Source organism: Bombus pascuorum, chromosome 8 (genome assembly GCF_905332965.1).
Source record: "Bombus pascuorum chromosome 8, iyBomPasc1.1, whole genome shotgun sequence".
In the NCBI taxonomy this organism is placed as follows: domain Eukaryota; kingdom Metazoa; phylum Arthropoda; class Insecta; order Hymenoptera; family Apidae; genus Bombus; species Bombus pascuorum.
The window spans coordinates 4,930,138-4,949,684 of NC_083495.1; the positions used below are offsets into that span (position 1 = coordinate 4,930,138).

The 19,547-nt window shown below is 47.4% G+C and overlaps 4 protein-coding genes across 10 annotated transcripts in view; 1 reads left to right on the forward strand and 3 right to left on the reverse strand.

Annotated features, from left to right (window-relative positions):
* Positions 1–18,134, forward strand: part of LOC132909972 (vacuolar protein sorting-associated protein 28 homolog) — a 103,997-nt gene extending 85,863 nt beyond the window's left edge. The window contains exons 1-5 of one of the 3 annotated variants that reach the window (XM_060965274.1): positions 14,202–14,518; positions 14,609–15,623; positions 15,720–15,982; positions 17,127–17,353; positions 17,430–18,134. In XM_060965274.1, the coding sequence (XP_060821257.1) occupies positions 14,227–14,518; positions 14,609–15,623; positions 15,720–15,982; positions 17,127–17,353; positions 17,430–17,852 (2,220 nt within the window). In that variant the 5' untranslated portion in view covers positions 14,202–14,226 and the 3' untranslated portion in view covers positions 17,853–18,134. Of the gene's footprint in view, positions 1–14,201; positions 14,519–14,608; positions 15,624–15,719; positions 15,983–16,679; positions 16,838–17,126; positions 17,354–17,429 lie in introns of those variants that run through there. The other 2 variants (XM_060965272.1, XM_060965273.1) reach the window with 2 other exon arrangements.
* LOC132909471 (tubulin beta chain-like) lies at positions 22–1,525 on the reverse strand. The gene is made up of 4 exons (XM_060964327.1): positions 1,453–1,525; positions 1,160–1,387; positions 485–1,062; positions 22–384 (listed from the first exon to the last, which is right to left on the reverse strand). The coding sequence occupies exons 1-4, from the start codon at positions 1,523–1,525 to the stop codon at positions 22–24; spliced, it is 1,242 nt and encodes a 413-aa protein (XP_060820310.1).
* On the reverse strand, positions 2,291–4,426 carry LOC132909861 (tubulin beta chain-like). Its single transcript, XM_060964994.1, has 2 exons — positions 3,887–4,426; positions 2,291–3,706 (listed from the first exon to the last, which is right to left on the reverse strand). The coding sequence occupies exons 1-2, from the start codon at positions 3,941–3,943 to the stop codon at positions 2,429–2,431; spliced, it is 1,335 nt and encodes a 444-aa protein (XP_060820977.1). The 5' UTR covers positions 3,944–4,426; the 3' UTR covers positions 2,291–2,428.
* Positions 4,429–13,182, reverse strand: LOC132909858 (organic cation transporter 1-like). 5 transcript variants are annotated; one of them, XM_060964991.1, is made up of 10 exons: positions 12,517–13,181; positions 9,651–10,714; positions 9,210–9,569; positions 6,399–6,657; positions 6,236–6,327; positions 5,959–6,162; positions 5,605–5,857; positions 5,299–5,430; positions 4,869–5,223; positions 4,429–4,760 (listed from the first exon to the last, which is right to left on the reverse strand). In XM_060964991.1, exons 2-10 carry the CDS (start codon positions 9,774–9,776, stop codon positions 4,463–4,465), a joined length of 2,079 nt encoding a protein of 692 aa, XP_060820974.1. In that variant the 5' UTR covers positions 9,777–10,714; positions 12,517–13,181; the 3' UTR covers positions 4,429–4,462. The 5 variants fall into 5 exon arrangements, with proteins under 5 accessions (XP_060820974.1, XP_060820973.1, XP_060820972.1 ...); XM_060964990.1 differs by having other exon boundaries at positions 4,869–5,226; XM_060964989.1 differs by having other exon boundaries at positions 4,429–5,223; positions 12,517–13,182.
* Positions 18,135–19,547: the final 1,413 nt, after the last annotated feature.

Genomic DNA, 19,547 nt, shown 5'->3' on the forward strand with positions numbered 1-19,547 from the left:
TCGACTAGACTCGTCTCTCGATCAATCCTCGTACTCCGCCACCAGATCCTCGTCGAAGCTGGTTTCCGCCGCCGCTTCTTGTTGCCGTTGATAGTCCGAGACGAGATCGTACATCGTCGATCGGGAATCAGAAAATTCGGTCTCGTCCATTCCTTCGGCCGTGTACCAATGCAAATACGCCCGTTTCTTCATCATACCGTCGAACGCGTCCACCAACATTTTGAACGGTTCCTGTATCGCCGTCGTGTTTGATACCATGCTGGCGTTCATAGCGAGTCCTCGCGGAGCGATGTCGCAGATCGCAGTTTGAACGTTGTTCGGTATCCACTCGATGAAATACGGACTGTTTCTGTTTCGTATATTCAACATTTGCTCGTCGACGAGCTGCAAGCATACCAAAGCGATTGGGTTTTATAAACGAAAGAGCGCGCTTCTCTCGATCGCATGCGCGCGCTATTAAACTAAAGCAGCTGCGTTTTCCGACCTTGGTCGACATTCTGCCTCTGAAGATGGCAGCCACCGTGAGGAATTTGGCCTGTCTCGGGTCGCAGCAGACAAACATGCTGTTCGTGTTAAATAACTGCTGCGTCAATTCCGGTACCGAGAGCACCGTATACGGCGCGGCGCTTTGGGAGAGGAGGGGCGCGTATGCGGGAACGAAAAAGTGGAGTCTCGGGAAGGGCACTAGGTTGATCAGTAATTTTCTCAGGTCGGTATTTAATTGGCCGGGAAATCTGAAGCAAGCCGTGATTCCTGACATGTAACTGGATACCAAGTGATTCGCGTCGCTGAACGTTGGCGTGATGATCTTTAAGACGCGCATGCAAATGTGATGCAACGCTCGATTGTCGATGCAGAACGTTTGATCACTGTACTCGATCAATTTGCCGAGAGTGAGGATGGCGTTGTACGGTTCTACCACCACGTCCGACATCACTGGAGACGGTATCACGCTGTAAGTCTTGAGTATTCTCTCCGGATATTCCTCCTTTAGCTTGGTCATTAGCAACGCGGTCATTCCACCGCCAGTTCCGCCGCCCAGCGAATGGACTATTTGAATACCTGAATATCAAACCAGCGAGCCAAAACTAGATATGCAAGATATTACGTATACGCGGCGGCGATGACGACAACGACAACGACGACGGCAACTACGAACCTTGCATCAAATCGCAAGCCTCAGCTTCCGTGCGAATCAGATCTAACGCAATGTCGGCCAATTCGGCGCCTTCGGTATAGTAACCCTTCGCCCAATTATTCGCCGCGCCAGCCTGACCCGTCGCAAAGTTGTCCGGCTTGAACAGTTTTCCGCATGGTCCGGACATCACTGAGTCCAAGCTTCCTGGATCGAGATCGACCAGAATAGCTCTCGGAACGAACCTACCACCTAAAAAAAGTTTTATCCGTTCGGCGTCTTTTTCGTTCGTTTTTTCCACGCCTCCGAGATGATACCTGGACCTTCCACAAAATATACGTTCATCCGCTGCAGTTGGAGCTCGGAATCCCCTTGAAACATTCCATCCATGTTCAAACCGTGCTCGTCCGAGATTACCTCCCAAAACTACGAGACAAACATCTACCGGTTGCGTGGAATGATATCGTATACCGAAAATACGGTTAGTAAATGAGCGCGAGCTTACCTTCGCTCCGACGTTGTTCCCACATTGGCCGATTTGCACGTGTACGATTTCCCGCATTTTCTCTACTTTCAGTTTAAGTCTACCAACGATTTGTCAACGAAGAATGTTCGTTCGATTTGGTCCGGAAAAGGAAAGGAAAGAAGGAAATAGTTTGAAACGTCACGGATCTACAGAGTCAAGTTCACTCGACTGACCCATCGTGCGCATCGTTTCGATTTTTAGAGATTCGAGCTCTCGCTAGACAGCGTCGCATCTGTTGCGCACGCAACATCGCCAAAGATCGATACATCGGTCTATATCGAGATATAATTATAGTGCGCATGCGCAGGCATGCGCGCCCGCTCGAAACCAAATTCCATTGAAATTGTGATGCCATAAAGAATATCTATTAAACGTTCAACAAAGATAATACAACGTTTTCTAAATTACTTACAAAATATGTATACGCGTGTATTCGTGTATATGCTGTATGTGTAGGTGTACGTGTACGTATTTATATCATATTATAAGGGTATCATGCGAGCATTTCTGGTGGCATGTGTGTGTACATATACATAGGTAAAAATTCATCGAAAATAACAAACGTAAAAAGATTAATGTACAAATGAAAAATCAGCTGATCGAAAAATACGGTACAAAGGTAAGAAAGGTTTCGTTCGCGAAACTGGATATGTCGCGGTGGTGGCGTTTGATCGAACGAACGGCTGGATCGACGAGGAATTTGCGCAGTGACTTCGATTGGCTGCCTTCCGAAAGGAATAGGAAGATGTCGTCTCGTTTTTCGCTCCTCATTTCTCGGTCTCTTCCTCCTCGTCGAACTCTCCGTCGTCCTCCACGGTGGCTTCTTGGTATTGCTGATATTCCGAGACCAGATCGTTCATGTTCGACTCGGCTTCGGTGAATTCCATCTCGTCCATACCCTCGCCGGTGTACCAATGAAGGAAAGCTTTTCTCCTGAACATAGCGGTAAATTGTTCGGAGATTCTCTTGAACAGCTCCTGGATAGCTGTCGAGTTGCCGATAAAGGTGGCAGACATCTTCAAGCCGCGAGGCGGAATGTCGCAAACGGCCGTTTTCACGTTGTTCGGGATCCATTCGACGAAGTAAAAGCTGTTCTTGTTTTGAATGTTGAGCATTTGCTCATCGACCTCCTTCATCGACATTCTACCACGGAACACCGCAGCCACTGTTAGATATCGTCCGTGTCTGGGGTCGCAAGCTGCCATCATGTTCTTCGCGTCGAACATCTGTTGAGTGAGTTCCGGAACCGTCAACGCTCTGTACTGCTGGCTTCCTCTAGAGGTGAGCGGCGCAAAGCCAGGCATGAAAAAATGCAGACGCGGAAACGGAACCATGTTGACCGCCAACTTCCGCAGATCGGCGTTCAGTTGTCCGGGGAATCTGAGACAAGTAGTTACTCCCGACATCGTCGCCGACACCAGATGGTTCAAGTCCCCGTATGTCGGGGTAGATAACTTGAGCGTGCGGAAGCAAATGTCGTAGAGAGCTTCGTTGTCGATGCAGTAAGCTTGGTCGGTGTTTTCGACCAGTTGATGGACCGAAAGGGTAGCGTTATACGGCTCGACCACGGTGTCGGATACCTTCGGCGATGGTACCACCGAGAACGTGGTCATTATCCTGTCGGGATATTCTTCGCGGATCTTGGAGATCAAAAGAGTGCCCATACCGGAACCGGTACCACCGCCCAGCGAATGAGTCAGTTGGAAACCTTGCAAGCAGTCGCAACTCTCCGCTTCCTTTCTCACCACGTCGAGCACCGAGTCCACCAGTTCCGCGCCCTCCGTGTAATGTCCTTTCGCCCAATTGTTGCCCGCTCCGGATTGACCGAACACGAAATTGTCCGGTCGAAAGATGTGTCCGAACGGGCCCGACCGCACCGAGTCCATCGTACCAGGTTCCAAATCGACAAGAATCGCGCGCGGTACGTACTTTCCACCGGACGCTTCGTTGTAGTACACGTTGATCCTTTCCAACTGCAGGTCCGAGTCTCCGTGATAGATGCCGCTCGGATCGATGCCATGCTCGTCAGAGATCACCTCCCAGAACTAATATTCGCAAAAGCGTTATCGAGTGCAAAAGCTGAAAGTCGAACGCGAACGCGAACCCGAATGCGGAAGGTTAGTCGGTAGCTATTTTCATAATAGGAAGCTCGATCCTGATATACCGGTCGAAGAAAACCCGAGATTCGTTTAACTATTCGCAAGTTTCGCGGTTATGACACTAACCTTGGCACCGATTTGGTTGCCACATTGTCCAGCTTGAATGTGCACGATTTCCCTCATCTCTGTATCGTGAGGAACACGGCGGAAGAAAGGAAAAACGTGGCCGAAATTTCAACAACGGCCAGGTCGAAATTGCTGGAACATCCACGGAGGTGATGATGGTGGCGGCGGCGGCGGCGGTGGTGGTGGTCCGTGATCGGTAGAACGTCCAAAGACGAGGCACAGATCCGTGACTCCTCCTCGACTTGACGATGCCCTTGTTGCTAGCACGTCCAATGCATTTCGCGCAAACAGAAACAGACGAACGTTCGTTTCTCCTTGGCGACGCGGAATCGCGTCTAATCGCGATCCTATTCGCCATCAATTTTCATTTCTCAGTGGCACGTCGCAACAATCGTCAGAGTCGATCTCGTAACGACCAATGGAATTCACAGAAAAACGGCGAACGAAACGGAAACGAATAAATAGTATCTGAAATACCGCGCGACAGGCGCGCGCATATCTATCTATCCATCTATCGTAGATACGCGATTGATCGTATCTACTAGAAGCGCGTGGCTTGTTCTGCCACTGTTCGATTCACTGCGTTCGTCTCTGTTCCACGACGATAATCAGTGGATCGTCGACGCGTTTGTCAACGGGCAGCGCGAGCTCCTTTCCTGTATCCTGTTCAGTTGCGCTCGCGCGTTCAACGGACGGCGAATTCTCGGCTTCCAGGTGGGTCGTGGTAGGCGTTGTTGCTACTTCCGCTGCTGCTGGTGCCGCTGACTCCTCTTGCAACGAAGCGGATGGCAACGAACGATTTCCCGGGCGTCCGTTCACCAGGAATCTCAGTGGCACGGACTCCGACTTGTTGTTCGAGTCTGCGCTCTCCTTCCTGAAAAACGCATCATCGTCGTTCTCACGCGGAAACAGCGATCGCGAGGACAAAGACAAAGACGACGGCGACGACGACGACGAGGACGACAACGACGACGATACTGACTTTGGTAACGTAGGGCAGGACCAGAGCTTGAAGTCGGCTCCGAACAACTCGCCCTCCTCGATCGTTTGCGGCAGGTGAATATTGAGGGTTTCCGGCAGAAAGATGGACGTGAGAGCTCCGGCGACGCTGAGCGTGCCCATTATGATCAGCGGCAGAACTCTCGAGTAGACCGCCAGGTGAACGATGTACGGGAAAGCGAGCAGCCCGATGCCGGCGATGAACGAGGCGATCCCCATCGCTTGCGATCTCAACACCGTCGGCAACAGCTCGCCGACGAACACGTAGAAGACCGCGAACGACGCGGCGATACCGAACTTGCCGATCATTGCCAGAGATACAGTCACCCATACGGCGTCTGCTGCGACACACGCGCGACACGTGTAAATAGATCGGTAAAATGGACAAACTCGAGAGACAGTGTCTCGCATACCTTCGGGAACGAACATGCAGGAGACGCAAGCGAGTCCGCCTAGAAGCATCGTCAGGCACAATACCCATCGCCTGCCCAGCCGGTCCATAGCGTACCACGTTATCACGTACGACGGTATCTCCACGAGTCCACCTGCAACAGCGCTCGCCGATAACCATCGAAAAGGTAGAGTTCCACGTGCGCGCGTACTCTGTGTTGTATCTCCGAGTATTTGTATGTCGCGACGCGCATGCGAAAGTATGTTTACGAGAGATGCTTAGACGCTCGGGCCAAGGCCGCTCGCGGGAAGAAAATATCGTGTTTTACCGATGAAGAAGGCTAGATAATCGGAGACACCGAGATTCGTCGCGTTATACGACAGTCCATTGTAGACGACCGCGTTTGCCACCCAGTCGAACGCCAGGATGAAGAACTTTTTCCTTATGTTCGGGTTTCTGATTAAATCCATTGGCGTAGCTGCCGGTGGTGGCGATCGATCCTCGGTCTCCGGATTCGGTTCCGGATTCTCTCCTGAATTCGTCCCGTTGCAGGACACCCCTTGCCTTCGCAGAATCTCCACCTGAAATCGTCCACTTCTTCTTTCTTTTCTGCCTACGCCTCGCGCTACTCGCATACTCGTACACGGAACTTGGAAAACTCGATCGCCGTGCCGTTCGTTACCTCCATTTTTCTCAGAAAGTTGTTCGGCACCGTTCTACCGTTGATCTTCGCCATTCGTTGCACGATCACCTCCGCCTCGTCTATCCTGTTCTTGCTGAGAAGCCATCGCGGTGACTCCGGAATGATCCAGTAGTAGCTGAAGAGAAGAACGAACGGAACCGAGGTAGCCAGTGACAGGGTGAACCAATGCCTGAGCAAGTAACCCTGCAAAATGGACAGAAGCTAACGTATACGGCAAAGCCGCGAGACAGATGGAGGACGGAACGATACGCGTTACCAGCACGGCTAGAAGAGACATCGCCGACGCGAAGAACATGCTAATGACCATTCCGGCGAACGTTCTGTACCTCGGGCCCATCAACTCCAGAGCTGAAAGCAAAATGCCGGAGAACGGAACTGTTGGAGAACGCTGCAGAGCGAAAAGCCACGATATAACGTACCTAGTATAAAGGGTATCTGATAAATGGCTGGGAAAGAGAGACCGTTCACGGTCCTCAACGCCGTGTAGATGACGTAGTTGGGGCTGAAACTGGTGGCGATCGAGAATATCACCTCGAGGAAAAGTATAGCGAAGAGCGCCGTCCTCCTACCCCATTTGTCTGCGATCCAGCCAAACACCACGTTCCCAAACAGACTGCCGACGTAGAAGAAGGTCGTAGATGTGGAAGGCCACCAGCTGTTGTCGCATACCAAGTCTAGCTATGTGGATGCAGTCAGCGATTGAAACGCTACGCCCTTGACAAAAATCTGATCTTCGCGAGTTTCTCCTCGGATCGCCCGTTATTACCACATCGTCGGGTTTATCCGGTCACAGGAACCCCGAACACGGGGTAAAAGTTGCCGTTACCATCGCGAGTATGTATCGCGAATTTTTGCCGATCTTGACAGATTCGCGATCGATCGAGCGTGCGCGGCTCGTTTGAGATAGATCGCTTGATAAATAGAGAAGGGGCAGGGAAGGGGAAGGGAGACAAAGCCAAACAGATTGCGTTCACGTACTCGAACGCGATGCGATTGCGTTAAGCGTCTCAACCGCTCAACGATATGTATTCCTAGCGCGTAACGCGGCGAGTCGCGGATACTTGCGTTTCGATCACAGCGGCCGAATTCGAGTTTCTGTCGGCACGTTGGCCAATAACGGCGCTGCGGCGTGCAACGAGAATCGGCGGTGATTCGCGTGCGACAAAGGAACGACACGAGGATGTAAACACGTCCGAGCAAACGAAATCATCGACATCGAGCGTCGATGAGCCTCGGCAAATAAATCGCGCCGGTGGTCGTTAATAGGTTTAACACGAACTTTGATTTACGCAAATTGCCACTCACGGACTTTTGATGTCTGCGTGAAACGCAAAAGGTAAATTGCATGGAAATGCGGGAGCGCTCACGATACGACGGCATCGAGTTATTGTCAAGGGCAGTACACGCACCCGTAGGACGTTAACGACGAACGAGCGCGCGTTTTATCACCCTGACACACTTCGAAAACGATACGTGAGCGACTCGCGTCGCTTGTTTTCCATTCTCCTCCGTTCGCTCGCGCGATCTACTCGCGACGAAAGCTCGTCTTTCGACTCTCTCGGCTCGGGAACCCGCGGCTCCACCGCGAGTTCCATCGAGCTCGGTTCGTCACGCGGGGACACGGCGATGCTGAATTTTCGGCGTACGTCTGCGCGCTTCGATCTTGCACGAGGCATCGTTCACCCGATAGAAAGGGTCATCGCGTCGGAAAGTTGCATAGGCGGAACGGAAGGATAGGATTTGCCTCGATCGCTCTCTGTGCGTCATACGTCTGCGTAAATCCGGAGCGTGTAAATACGCACAGCACGCACACCCTCCGCGTTGATATACTCGTGTCGGAGCGACAGGCATGGAACGGGCGGCACGCGGGGAACGAGGGACTCGAGTAGGCCACGAACCAGAGCAAGGAAAGGAAGGGGAAGGGGATGGGAAACGGGAAGAGATCGGATGGGAAAAAGAGGGAAAGAGCGACGCGTGCAAGCCGATTTCTTTTCCGTCGATTTCCAGACTTCGAAAACGTCACGTCGGCACGTCGAAGGCTACCGAACTCGCGATCTAAGTCGCGAGACGCGGCCGCCGTTCGCAGCAATGATAGCGAGGCGACCCAGTCCGGACCGGAAGTGACGCGCGGAGGTTGACAGGGCAAACCGAATTCGATCGTTTCGATCGTTGTTTACGTCACGAGACGAAAAACGCGGACGCCGACGCTCTCGCTCTATCTGTCTCTCCCTCTCGTCGCCCCTCCGATACCCTCGGCAGGAGCGGTGTCGGCAGTTCGTACGAGGCATTTGATGCGACAGATCGCATGACCGGATGCGGGGGTAGGTAAATTGGTCGGCAATTGACGATGTCACCGGAGAGTCCGCAAGCTATCGGTCGGTTGCTCGGGCCGCTCCTTCTCGGTCCCCGACTCACCTGGCGGCGTGAATCGTCTTCGACGCTCGTCGCGGCTGCGATAAACGCGCATCATCGACAGAGCGTCGTTTCGAGAGACAGAGAGAAAGAGAAAGAGAGAGAAAGAGAGAGAGAGAGAGCCGGGAACCTCGCACCTAGATCCTCGACCCCGTGTGTGTATTACGATCTCGTTACGCGCCGCGACCAGCACGGTTCACCAGCGTTGTCTAATTGCGACAATTTAATAACGCGTTAATGGACCGCTCGCGAACGAGACCACCGCGTGACGAGGCCGCGCGCGACCTCTCTGGCCTCTCTCCTCGTCGCTTTGAGAAACGCGACGCACAACTTCCATCGAACGCGTGTATCCGTGTTTCCGGCTACCACGCACCTCGATCACGAGCACACACACCGGGAGTCGTTCGCGATTCCGACCAATCAAAGAGTACGCGGAAATCGAATGGTCGATTCCGGCCCTCGAGCTTTCACGGAAAAGGAAATTACCGAGCGGAAAGAGGAGGTTAACGGGGACCGATCGGGGCCGCGGCGGCAACCGGCCGATGACGAGGAACCGAGCACGCGCGCACGCGGTTCCACGAACGGGACCGGCCGAGCTTAACTCGAGCCGCGTTGAGATCCGTCGCGGGAGAACTACGACACAAAGGCCAAGGCGAATTGCCCCGCGAAACGCGAAACTCGACACTCGGCTCGTGCCACGAGCCGCGCGAAATTCCTCGAGATGCCGATTAACGCGTAGGAGAATTATGTAAACGACGTCGAGTCGCATCGAGTTTCGCGATCAGCGAGCAGCGAAAAAGAGCAAAAGTCGAGTTTACCTCGGTGACAAGAGTGCTGTCGTAGTCTCGAGTATCGTAGATCCATCCGTGTCGACACTTGGTCACGGGCCAGTCAGGGTTACCGACCGGTGGCGGTGGCAATCTAGTCCTCGACCTCACCGGCTCCTCACCCTCTTCCTTCGTTGCGTTCTCGAGGACCGCGCGCTCCAACCACGATTCCACTATCGCCGTGTAGTTTACATCGTACATTTTACACTTGGAGTACTTCTTCACTTTGCCCTCCGACTTCTCTACGTATGGTAGCGAGAGCGCCTTTCTCTCCTCCAACGTCATCAGATCCGTCAGATTCTCCAACTCCGGAATTCTGCACCAATGCTCCGGAGACGCGCTCACGAACACCTGTGTCGGACGAAATACGGTTTAAAGATGCGAAAGCTGAGCGAATGGGAAAAGCTAGCGCTTAGATCGATGGCGACTCACTTGCGAAAACGCGAGAAAAGCCGCGGGAAGAGTGGCCGATATGCAAAGAAGATAGTACATGATATTCTGATATTTGCCCTTCTCGCCCACGTGCACCAACACCTCGTCGAAGTCGATCGAGCTCATGTTTCCGCTGCTGTCGCTTCACCACCGCGTTTTACGAACAACCACGACGACACTTTCCTTACGTCGACGATCCTTGGCGATTGGACGGTTACGCGACGACGACGACGACGGCGACGACGACGACGATGATATCGGTTCGAATCACGCGGCATGACCGCCGCCACGCGTCTTCGAGGGCATGCAGCAGCGGACGACCATCGGCACGCACCACCACCGTGTTCCTCTCCTCGGAATCGCGCTTCTCCGAAACGTTTTCGCCCACCGAAAGTCCCTGCTATCGAACCACTGGATTCCTCTTGTTTCCTCACCGATAGCGCCGCTTCTCCAACGATCATTCGACCGCGATCGACCGACGACGCGTCGAGTCGCGCATCGCAATCGCGCGCTCAATCTATGCGATCTACGAGAACGCGCGATAAATAATCGGCTCGAACGTGTCGCGATATCTCTGACTGGACGAGGCCGACCACGATCTACGTTCGACGATTCTATGTCCCGCTACGAAGGTAACGCGGCGCTTCCACCACGGAACGCTTCTGCTGCTTCGAATTCGGAATCGCGTAAAGCGCGGCGAACGCACGTCTTCGCGCGTTCTTATATGCCGCGAGCATAGCGCCGGCCGCGATCAGCCATTGCCGGAGAACACCTCCTCTCTTCCGATCCTCCCGAGCATCGTCTTCGACGGCGTCCCTCCGCCTCTCCGCCGCCGCGCCACCGCCGCTACCGCCGCCGCTCCGATACACCGCTTCACCGTCGTCTTTACTCAACGCCGATCTTCGCCGACCCTACAGCTAAGCGCAATTTTTCCGTGCACCACCATGCGCGCCGATTCTTCGGATCGCGCGCTCCAACTCCTTTCTACGCTTCCTTTGGCCCCACGTTTCTCTTCCTCCGCTTGTCTTCTCGTATTCTTCTCCTCCGCCCGTTGGATCTTCCACCTGCCACGCGATATCGACTCAAATCATAGCTTCGTGACTCGCGATAGATTCTTCGTATTCGGCCTAGTCGAGAGACAGGAAAATCGCGAAAGATAGAGAAAGAGGGCAAGTAAGGTTGACGACGCGATTTTACGGCTTTTCTTTTCTCAACGATCTCGTAGACGAACGTTTGGGGTTACCAGCGCGCTCGGCGTCGATGTCGCAACGAGAACGGAATGCGAACCTCGTTTTCTCGTCGGTGAACGAACGTGTGCGCGTCGTTACGACTAACGAAGCGTCGTGATTCGACTAAACGTATCGTAAACCGCGAGGAAACGGCGGAAACTAACCGAGACGAGAACGTCTCGACAATTTGTCCGTCCACGCGACGACGGTCCAGTCGGCTGGCTGGCCGGCCGGAAAGGTTGCAGAAACGAGAGACGCGGATCGGTCGGCCACGCTGCCGTCCTTACTCTCGTCTCGTCGTTTCCTCTCGTTTACTCTCGTTTCAAGTTTGTCCAACGCGTCTTCGTTCTTATCGTCTAAAGGAAACGTGACACGACCGAACGTGAGAGTTCGTGTCCTCGGTGACGACCGCGACGACGTCGTCCATCGTCAATTGAAATCGTCACGACATCCGCCACGACGACGAGTCACCCGTTTCCGATTCCAGTCTGTCTTCCAAACCGAACCATCCTAGCCTATCTCCTCGATGCTACCTGTTCGCGTATCTCGAATGTCCGTAATCCATTTTGGACCCGGATTCATCTCCACGTGACGCACACGGCCGCATCCTCGAGCCTCTCGTTGCTCTCTGCAATTGCGAGTGACGTCACAAACGCAAACAACGTCATCCCGCTTCGCACGCCGTCTCGTACCCGCTCGTGCTCGCTTCCTCTTATTCGGGCCAACGCGCGGCCAACCTTATCGTTCTTGTTTCTCTCCCCTTTCCCCTTTTGCCGTTCGCATTCCACGCTTTTCGCCTTTCGTCCTTCGTCTTTCACCTTAAAGCTTTTTAATTCTAACTCTAATTTCATCCAGGCTCTATCGGATCCACATGGACCCGATATACATTTTAATCTCAAATAAAAATCAAATTTTTGTCTCTTACGATTTTCGTCTAATCGTTTCGTTACGCAACGCGATAACGCGAAGCCGCTCGTTTCCCGTCTCGCGCGCCTCTTATTTTCCGCGTTTCAACCGCATCAGCCCGCTTTTCCTTGTCCCCTTTGTCGCTCCGCGTTTCCTATTTCTCCATTCCATTCTCGTTGTCGTTCCAAAGAATTTTCTATAGACCGATGACGACAATCGGCAGCTTATTCTTCGCCGTAAACAGTTTGTTTTTGCAACGATCGACCACGATAATCTCACGAGAACGCCAAGATAACGCACCGACGTAATGTTATATGGCTGCACGGTTTTTGCATTTGCTACCGGATAGTTAAACAACTCGATTTATGGCAGCGTTGGCAGCTCTCGTCAAAATTTTTCCATCCGATTACCGAGACATCGCGTGCTCTTTTTCATCTCGAACGCGCTCGTGCTTTTGCGAGTAACGCTGCGCTGCGATCACTCTATCGTATCGCTGCCGCTTCCGATTTCTCTTTCAACCGTTCGCGTCCGCGCGATACAAATTTTTAAATCGCTCTCGACCGATATTCATCCGTTTCCCTGCGAGCAACTCGCCCCGCCTAGCCCCCTAGATTCGCTACGCGTCGCGTCGCGTCTCATTTCGTTTCAAACTTTTTCTCACCTTCTTTTGCGATTTTCGTCTCGTTTTTCATACGCTCTAGCGCGAAAAATTTTACTATTGATAATCTTACCGATCGAAGCAGACAATCTTTCGGAGACGATCCTTTCAAAATTTGTTCGATGTCACTGATCCGACGAATCGATGAGAAATACGTGCGCAACGTCGTTATTTACATCGCGGAACCAACTTCCAAGCACCCGCGTGCCAATTTCTATACAATTTAAATAAGGGAACTTACTAGACGATTTGATCACTACACACGATTCATCGTTCACGGGACACCCGTATCTGTTCATCCACGATATATCGATTCACTATCTTCGATTCTTACGACCGCGTTCGATGAGTATCGATTCGATTCAGTTGCTTCTTTCCAAACGAGATCCTGTTTCGAATACGCGATGCTTCGTATATCGTTGTTCATTCTTGGATTTCCACGTTCGCGCGTCTCTTTGGTCACCTTTAACCCCCGCCTGGTACATCCACACGCTTTTCCTTATCCAAACTTCTTTCGCGACCACGCTGTTTCCCGCGTATCTTCCTTTTCTTTTCCCCCCTTTAACACTTTCGCTTCCTCTCGCTCCCTCTCTCACCCTCCCTCTTTCTTTCCTTTCCTCTCCTCCCCACCCTTTTGTAGTTTGTTCGCTCTCCCTCGACACAGGATAGACCGACGACGGCGGTAGCTACCACTAGAAGGAGCAAGTAGCCTCCATCGCGAACTGAAACTGAAGCAATCGTGGATACAAGGGGTCCGTCCACGGTATCCCATCCTCCTATCTATCGTTTCGAACGTCCCCCTTGGACCCTCTCTCGTACTCTCACTCTGTCTCCGTCCCCCTTGTTCCACGCTTCTTGATCCTCTCTCGGTCTCTCTCGCGTAAACCGTCCTATGCGCTTCCCTCCACGATCCTCCGGGACTCTCCCTTACCCTCCTCTTCGCCTCGATCGCCACTCTCCTATCGCACTACACGCTCGACTACTATCTCGACTATTAATATAAAAGAGGGTTCCTCGACACTCGCCGCCCGGTAATTGTACGGCGTGTACCACAACCGGACCTCTATCGCTCACTCGAATTTACGCGTACACTCGCGCTAATTCTTTCCTCCTCCTCTTACTCCTCTACTTCTTTCTATGTACTTACACCATTCACGCATACACCCCTTTACGCAACCCCATCTTCTTCCTTCGTATTCATCGAGGTACATCCAAGTACCAATCACGCCGATCGCTTCGAGACCGCTTCGCTTTTGACTTCTCTTCTTCATGAATCGAAGCCCAAAACGTCTGTCTCTTCGATCGATTTTAATCTAAAAAATCTCGATCGATTCTAATCTAAACAATCTCGATCGATCTCATTCGATTTCGGCGTAAAATTGCAAAATAGAGTAACGTACAACACGTTAAAGATACGTTTTATGTATTTTTTATATGTTTAGATCGTACTCGATCGCACGTTTTCTTTTGCTTTCTGTAGACAAATTAAAAAAACATGTATTATGCATGTGTTATGAAACAACTGCGCGAAAACATGTTCGTTTAAGTAAATTCAATGGGGCACAAAATGTCCCGCGCCCTATACGATTCACATCGAGTTTTGTCATCCATTACTATGAAAACATATGTTTGGCGTATGTTTCCATGGTAATGCAATATGGAGGATAGAAACACAGCCATATTGGGCGTCGCTCTAAACTACATCGAGCAAGCTAGGTTGAAAGTCAACGCAGGGCATTCGCATTTCTGTATTTTTGATTCTAACAAAAACTGGAATACGAAAATGCATAAGGACGGTGAAAGTGTTAGCTGCAAAGCGAAAAAACCACATCACGTAAGAAGACTGAGCTTTGGCCAAACGAGTCTAACCTCAAACGTGGTTAACCAATTTCGGGATGATGCATTGTTAAATGATAAAAACCTAACAGATATACCATGTACAATAAAGCACGAATTTGTTTTCATAAAGGATGAAACTTGCATCGATTATACTTTGCCTAAGAAAGAAACATCGTATTGGTCACCCATTTTGGGTACATCTGTTACCGTTTCTACGAGACCATCGCCGATTTTAGGTAAGCGGTTGGTAAATAAATGGGATTAAGAAAAAATTGTGATTATGAGAGCTTGACTAATAAAAGAATCTTTTTTCTTTTCTGTCGTAGGTGGTAGAAAGCGTATGAAGCTGGCCAATGCCAACAGCAAAGAAAATATCAGAAAAAATTTATTCGAACCTCTGTCCGACACAGTTCCTCTCAATGCTTCTCCGATACTGGGAGGGAACTTTCACAAAAGGAACAAAAGAAGAAAGCCACAACGCAAAGTCCTAAATCATATTGAAAATGTAAAAGTAGAAAGTAACGCAGGATCTCCTGTAACTTGTTCCAAAGTATATAACAAACCAAAGGAAGTTGTATCTCCTGTTTTGGGTAGCAGTTCTTATTGTTATAAGCGCAAGCAAAGGAAACCAAAGAAGGAAAACAATAAAGTAACAGATAACTGTGTAAGCTCTAGCGTAAATACCACTGATGCTTGTAGCTTGGTCGATAAAGGTAGTTTGAAGAAAGAAATCAAGTGGGAAATGTTAAGCAGCCAGGAGCTATGTGCACCAATGATAAAGTTAGAAAATTGTTTTGAAGACGATAACTTAAATTATTTACCCTTATGTAAAGATTCAAACATTTCGGAAGACCCTGTAGTATTGGATTCATCGATGATTAAAATAAAATTAAATATCAAGGATAGTCCAAAGGATGGGGAAGATATCATGAAAATTGAAACTGAATCTAGTTCCGAAGACTATGATGACAGAAAAGATGGTGCATATATAAGCAACGATTCCGACAAAGATTCTAGCGTTTGTGATTATATAGAAGACACGGATACACAACACGTAGGTTCATTTTGTAAAGTTGCATCATTACACTCGCAAACATTTGATACAGATTCAGATGACACGTTCTATTCGAAAGCGGAATTATGTCTGGGCCTGCTTTCCAATGTACGATGCTCTTCTCAGAACATCTCTCAAACTTTGACGCAAATTACAGATACCAAGTCAGCGAGCCAAACTGAAATTATGATTAACACGAAAACATCACCATATGAAATGCGTACAGATTCGTCTACAATGAAATTAACTATTTTGGACTCTGGGAAAAAAAGAAGGAAACCAAAAAGGTAGTTTTAAATGAATATTTGTTGTTATTTATAATTATAAAAATAACAGCGTTATTTATGATTATAAATTCATCGCTTCTTCATTTTACATTATAGGGGTAGTTTGACGGAGAAACTGCAGTCAATGATTAATAGACAAATATCGTCTGTACGTATATGGAGACATCGACTAAAACAAGGGATGAAACAAAATCTTTCTATACCATGCGTTACCGTTTCTGTGCAAACATGTATAACGCGTTTTAATAGGCAATTTTTGGGGGGAGTCGTGGTCGAGGATCCATTTAATTTGTTATCGCACGGAGGAAGAAATAATTCCGTCAAATTTATAAATATTATGACAATTCCCGATGTAGTAGGTAGAATTGAAATGAAATTTGAATGCCTAGTACAAATTTTTCCTCCGTGGGAAACTCTAGACGACAAAGAATCAACGTTGAATGTGACCTACATACGTGTTGTACCTGACTGCCAGACAGACGGTCAACTGTACAAAGAAAACTTGAATCAGTCTAGAACGTTGTTTATTAAAGACTTTCATTGTCAGTGTATCGATGAAAACAGAATGTTTCCAACTTGCGAAAATCGTTTTAACAAACCAAACATTATTGAAAAACTATTCATCGATTGAACACTACTGATAGGAATAAAAATCCAACGGTACATTCTTCGACCAAACGTTCTACTGTTTCGAATATATTTTTTATTTACTCTTCTTATTTATCTATGTATATCATACACGATGTGGCGTTTGTTAATACTGTCACTTTTTCATAATTGGCTTGTTAATCTTTATTAATGGGGTTATGAAGAATTGTCCGTTGATCCAGAAGAAATGATATGTTAACTTCGCAATATAGGCTATTTTTGTACAGTCTGTTATCTATTGTAAATTTGCTCTAGTAAATCATTCATTAAACGAAACTGACATCTCTGTTTACTTTGCATTTCTATGTGTTTACGTTACCCTGTATCGTGCTCGACGCATAATGCATGTTACACACATACAGATTACAGATGCGTGCATACGAGTAGAGTAGAGTTGACTTTTTTTAAAACGAAAATCGTCCGATAGATGGCTGGTTTTTCTGGTGCAGGACGCTTTCCGTAATATCGTTAGAACTTCTTTTTCGCGCGTGCAGTTTTATAACAATTTTGGTAGTTTTCTTAGCTTTATGCAAACAAGAAGATCATAAAAGAAAAATATCTAAAACGTAAGTATTTACGCCACCAATATTTCATCCTACACCTCTATAGTTTCTTATCATCCCGTTGTTTGACGTTTCACTTGACGTTTCTTTTATATGTATATATATGTAATTGTAGATTTCATTGCGATGCAATCGTTTACTTGATACCTGCTGTATACCTTTGTTGTACCTTATCTTATTTTCCCATAATCCTTTCCGAATGATTACTTATCGTAGACTAATTCAGCTAATTTAACCTAACTTAACCTAATAAAATTTGGCGTTTATGATAACGTGTGTTATTTTGCCGCAGGAATAAAAATGTCGATAGCTCAAGATCGACCAGAACTTTACGAAGAAGTGAAGCTTTACAAGAATGCTCGAGAAAGAGAAAAGCACGATAATCAAGCTGACTTGTATGCGGTTGTGAACACGTTGCAGCATTTGGAGAAAGCTTATATCAGAGATTGTGTAACTCCAAAGGAGTATACGGCTGCTTGTAGCAAATTATTGGTGCAATACAGAGCGGCTTTCAAACAGGTACCAGAACTTTGTAAAAAAACTTGTCAACGTTAACTATTATGCAGTTGTAAACTCATGTTGTTTATTTGTTCAGGTACAAAGCGATCAATTTCCTACTATAGACGCCTTTGCCAGAGCATTTCGATTAGATTGTCCAGCCGCGTTGGAGAGAATCAAGGAAGACAGACCGATAACCATAAAGGATGACAAAGGAAATACATCTAAATGCATTGCAGACATTGTTTCTTTATTTATTACGTTAATGGATAAATTGCGATTGGAAATCAAAGCGATGGATCAATTACATCCAGATTTAAGAGATTTAGTGGACACAATGAATCGGCTGAGCATATTACCGAGCGATTTCGATGGCAAAGAAAAAGTGGCGGAATGGTTGCAAACTCTTAGCAATATGTCCGCATCTGACGAGTTGTCCGACACTCAAGTCAGGCAATTGATCTTCGACTTGGAAACATCTTACAATGCTTTCAACAAAATTCTTCACAATTCTTCGTAATATCTGTAGCTTATTTCGCACCGTATCGAAACATACGTCTATAGGATGCTCGTATCCTCGATCGCTGTGCGATGGTTCTTCTTTGAATGTTTCGTTTCGCGTCTTTCTTTCAGACCATCACAAAACTGTGCGCAAATATACCTATTTTCTACGCGATCTTTTCTTACGATAAGACATTTACGCGATAATATAATGATAATCGTAACATATAAAACAATGTACATATACATGCTATCAATTGAAAAAATATAACTAATCGTAGGTGCTTGTTATTACGTTGGATATCATGTATTTTATTTATATCCTATTTCTTCAAGTACATCTGTTTCAGGGAGAATTCGCTGGAAATCCTGTGTAGGTCTGAGAAAATAAATCTATTGTATCTGAAACACGCATTGCATTTATCAAGCAGAATCTTTGCTCTTCTGTTGCTGTGTTAAAAGAGTAGTGAGAATAAGTAGTCGATATGCGATAAGATGAGCAGATTTTCTTCCCACCAATCGCACAATAAAGACTCGTAAACGAGGCGGAACAAGGAACTAGTTTCCAACGATCGAACGCATCTCGAAATTGGCGACATTTACCAGTTATCGTGCAAATTTACCAGTTTCAAACTCCCCTTTGATTCGTCCTCGTTTTACATTCATTTTCCGTTTCCGTTCTATTCCGTTCGCCTTGCGATACATTTTTTCTTAAATTTAAAATAGTAATAATACTTATTTGTAATTAGCGAAAGAGAGAACCCTTTTGTGATTATATGAGAACATATGTTTACATATTACAGAATACTCCAGAAGACGAATTTAGGATAAAAAATAACAAAACTATATAACATAAATGAAAAAAGCAGAAAAAGAAAATAAATTGGTATATACAAATGATTAATAATTGCAAACTGCATTGCAGCTGATAGTTTGAAGAAAAGATTTACAGAAGAAGTCGATAGAATTACAAAACTAGTTAGCAATTATATATAAGTGGTTAAGACAATTCTATTTGCTGTAATTAGTTCGATGGGTTACGTGATTTAAAGAGGGTAGGATATTTAGGGAGATGAGTAGGAAATTTTCTTTCCTTTTCAACCTCTATCCCTCTTTTACTTCTTCACACAGTTGTGCATTTCCCTAGTCATCGATATAAATCATTTTTCTGACTGCGAAATTTAATAAAGAAATAGTATAAAATTCAATCAAATGAATTTTACATGGTTTACGGCACGTCCGATCCATTTCGACAATTTTGAGATTTTTTATTGTGAATGCGTATTCGAAAAACGGCAACAATTTGTGGTGTGTTCTTCTATTCGGTTGAACGAAACTCTATTAAACGAGCTCTATTGGATCTTATTGAACGTTTTTTAGACGAAAATAATTGGCAAAATGAACGCGATCCGCGGCAATTCGACGTAAGTTTGTTCATATTTGTGAAACAATTTCAGTAACCCAATGATTTATTTGTAATCTTTTTGGAGCAAGGAGCAAATGATCCGAGATACAGTAATTAATTAGCAGGAAAGACCGATTATCATCGAGAGTTTCCAACCGCGGAAATTAGGAATGGAAAGTAGGAGTTCAACAAATTTACAAAAAAACTTGGACGATTAGAAAATATTATTGTTTTTTGTTTTCTAATTACGAATAACTATTACAAATCGATGAGAGAATTTTTTTTCTTTACCAATAACCATTCTTGATG

Excerpts from the sequence above, each read along its gene's own strand:
- LOC132909471 (XM_060964327.1), bottom strand. The coding sequence starts at position 1,525 with ATGGATGGAATGTTTCAAGGGGATTCCGAGCTCCAACTGCAGCGGATG. Across the intron at positions 1,388-1,452 it reads ATATTTTGTGGAAGGTCCAG|GTGGTAGGTTCGTTCCGAGA; the intron begins GTATCATCTCGG and ends AACTTTTTTTAG. Across the intron at positions 385-484 it reads GAGGCAGAATGTCGACCAAG|CTCGTCGACGAGCAAATGTT; the intron begins GTCGGAAAACGC and ends GTATGCTTGCAG.
- LOC132909861 (XM_060964994.1), bottom strand. The coding sequence starts at position 3,943 with ATGAGGGAAATCGTGCACATTCAAGCTGGACAATGTGGCAACCAAATC. Across the intron at positions 3,707-3,886 it reads GCAACCAAATCGGTGCCAAG|TTCTGGGAGGTGATCTCTGA; the intron begins GTTAGTGTCATA and ends TGCGAATATTAG.
- LOC132909858 (XM_060964988.1), bottom strand. The coding sequence starts at position 9,776 with ATGAGCTCGATCGACTTCGACGAGGTGTTGGTGCACGTGGGCGAGAAG. Across the intron at positions 9,570-9,650 it reads CTTTTCTCGCGTTTTCGCAA|GTGTTCGTGAGCGCGTCTCC; the intron begins GTGAGTCGCCAT and ends CGTCCGACACAG. Across the intron at positions 5,227-5,298 it reads CTGCATGTTCGTTCCCGAAG|CAGACGCCGTATGGGTGACT; the intron begins GTATGCGAGACA and ends CGTGTGTCGCAG.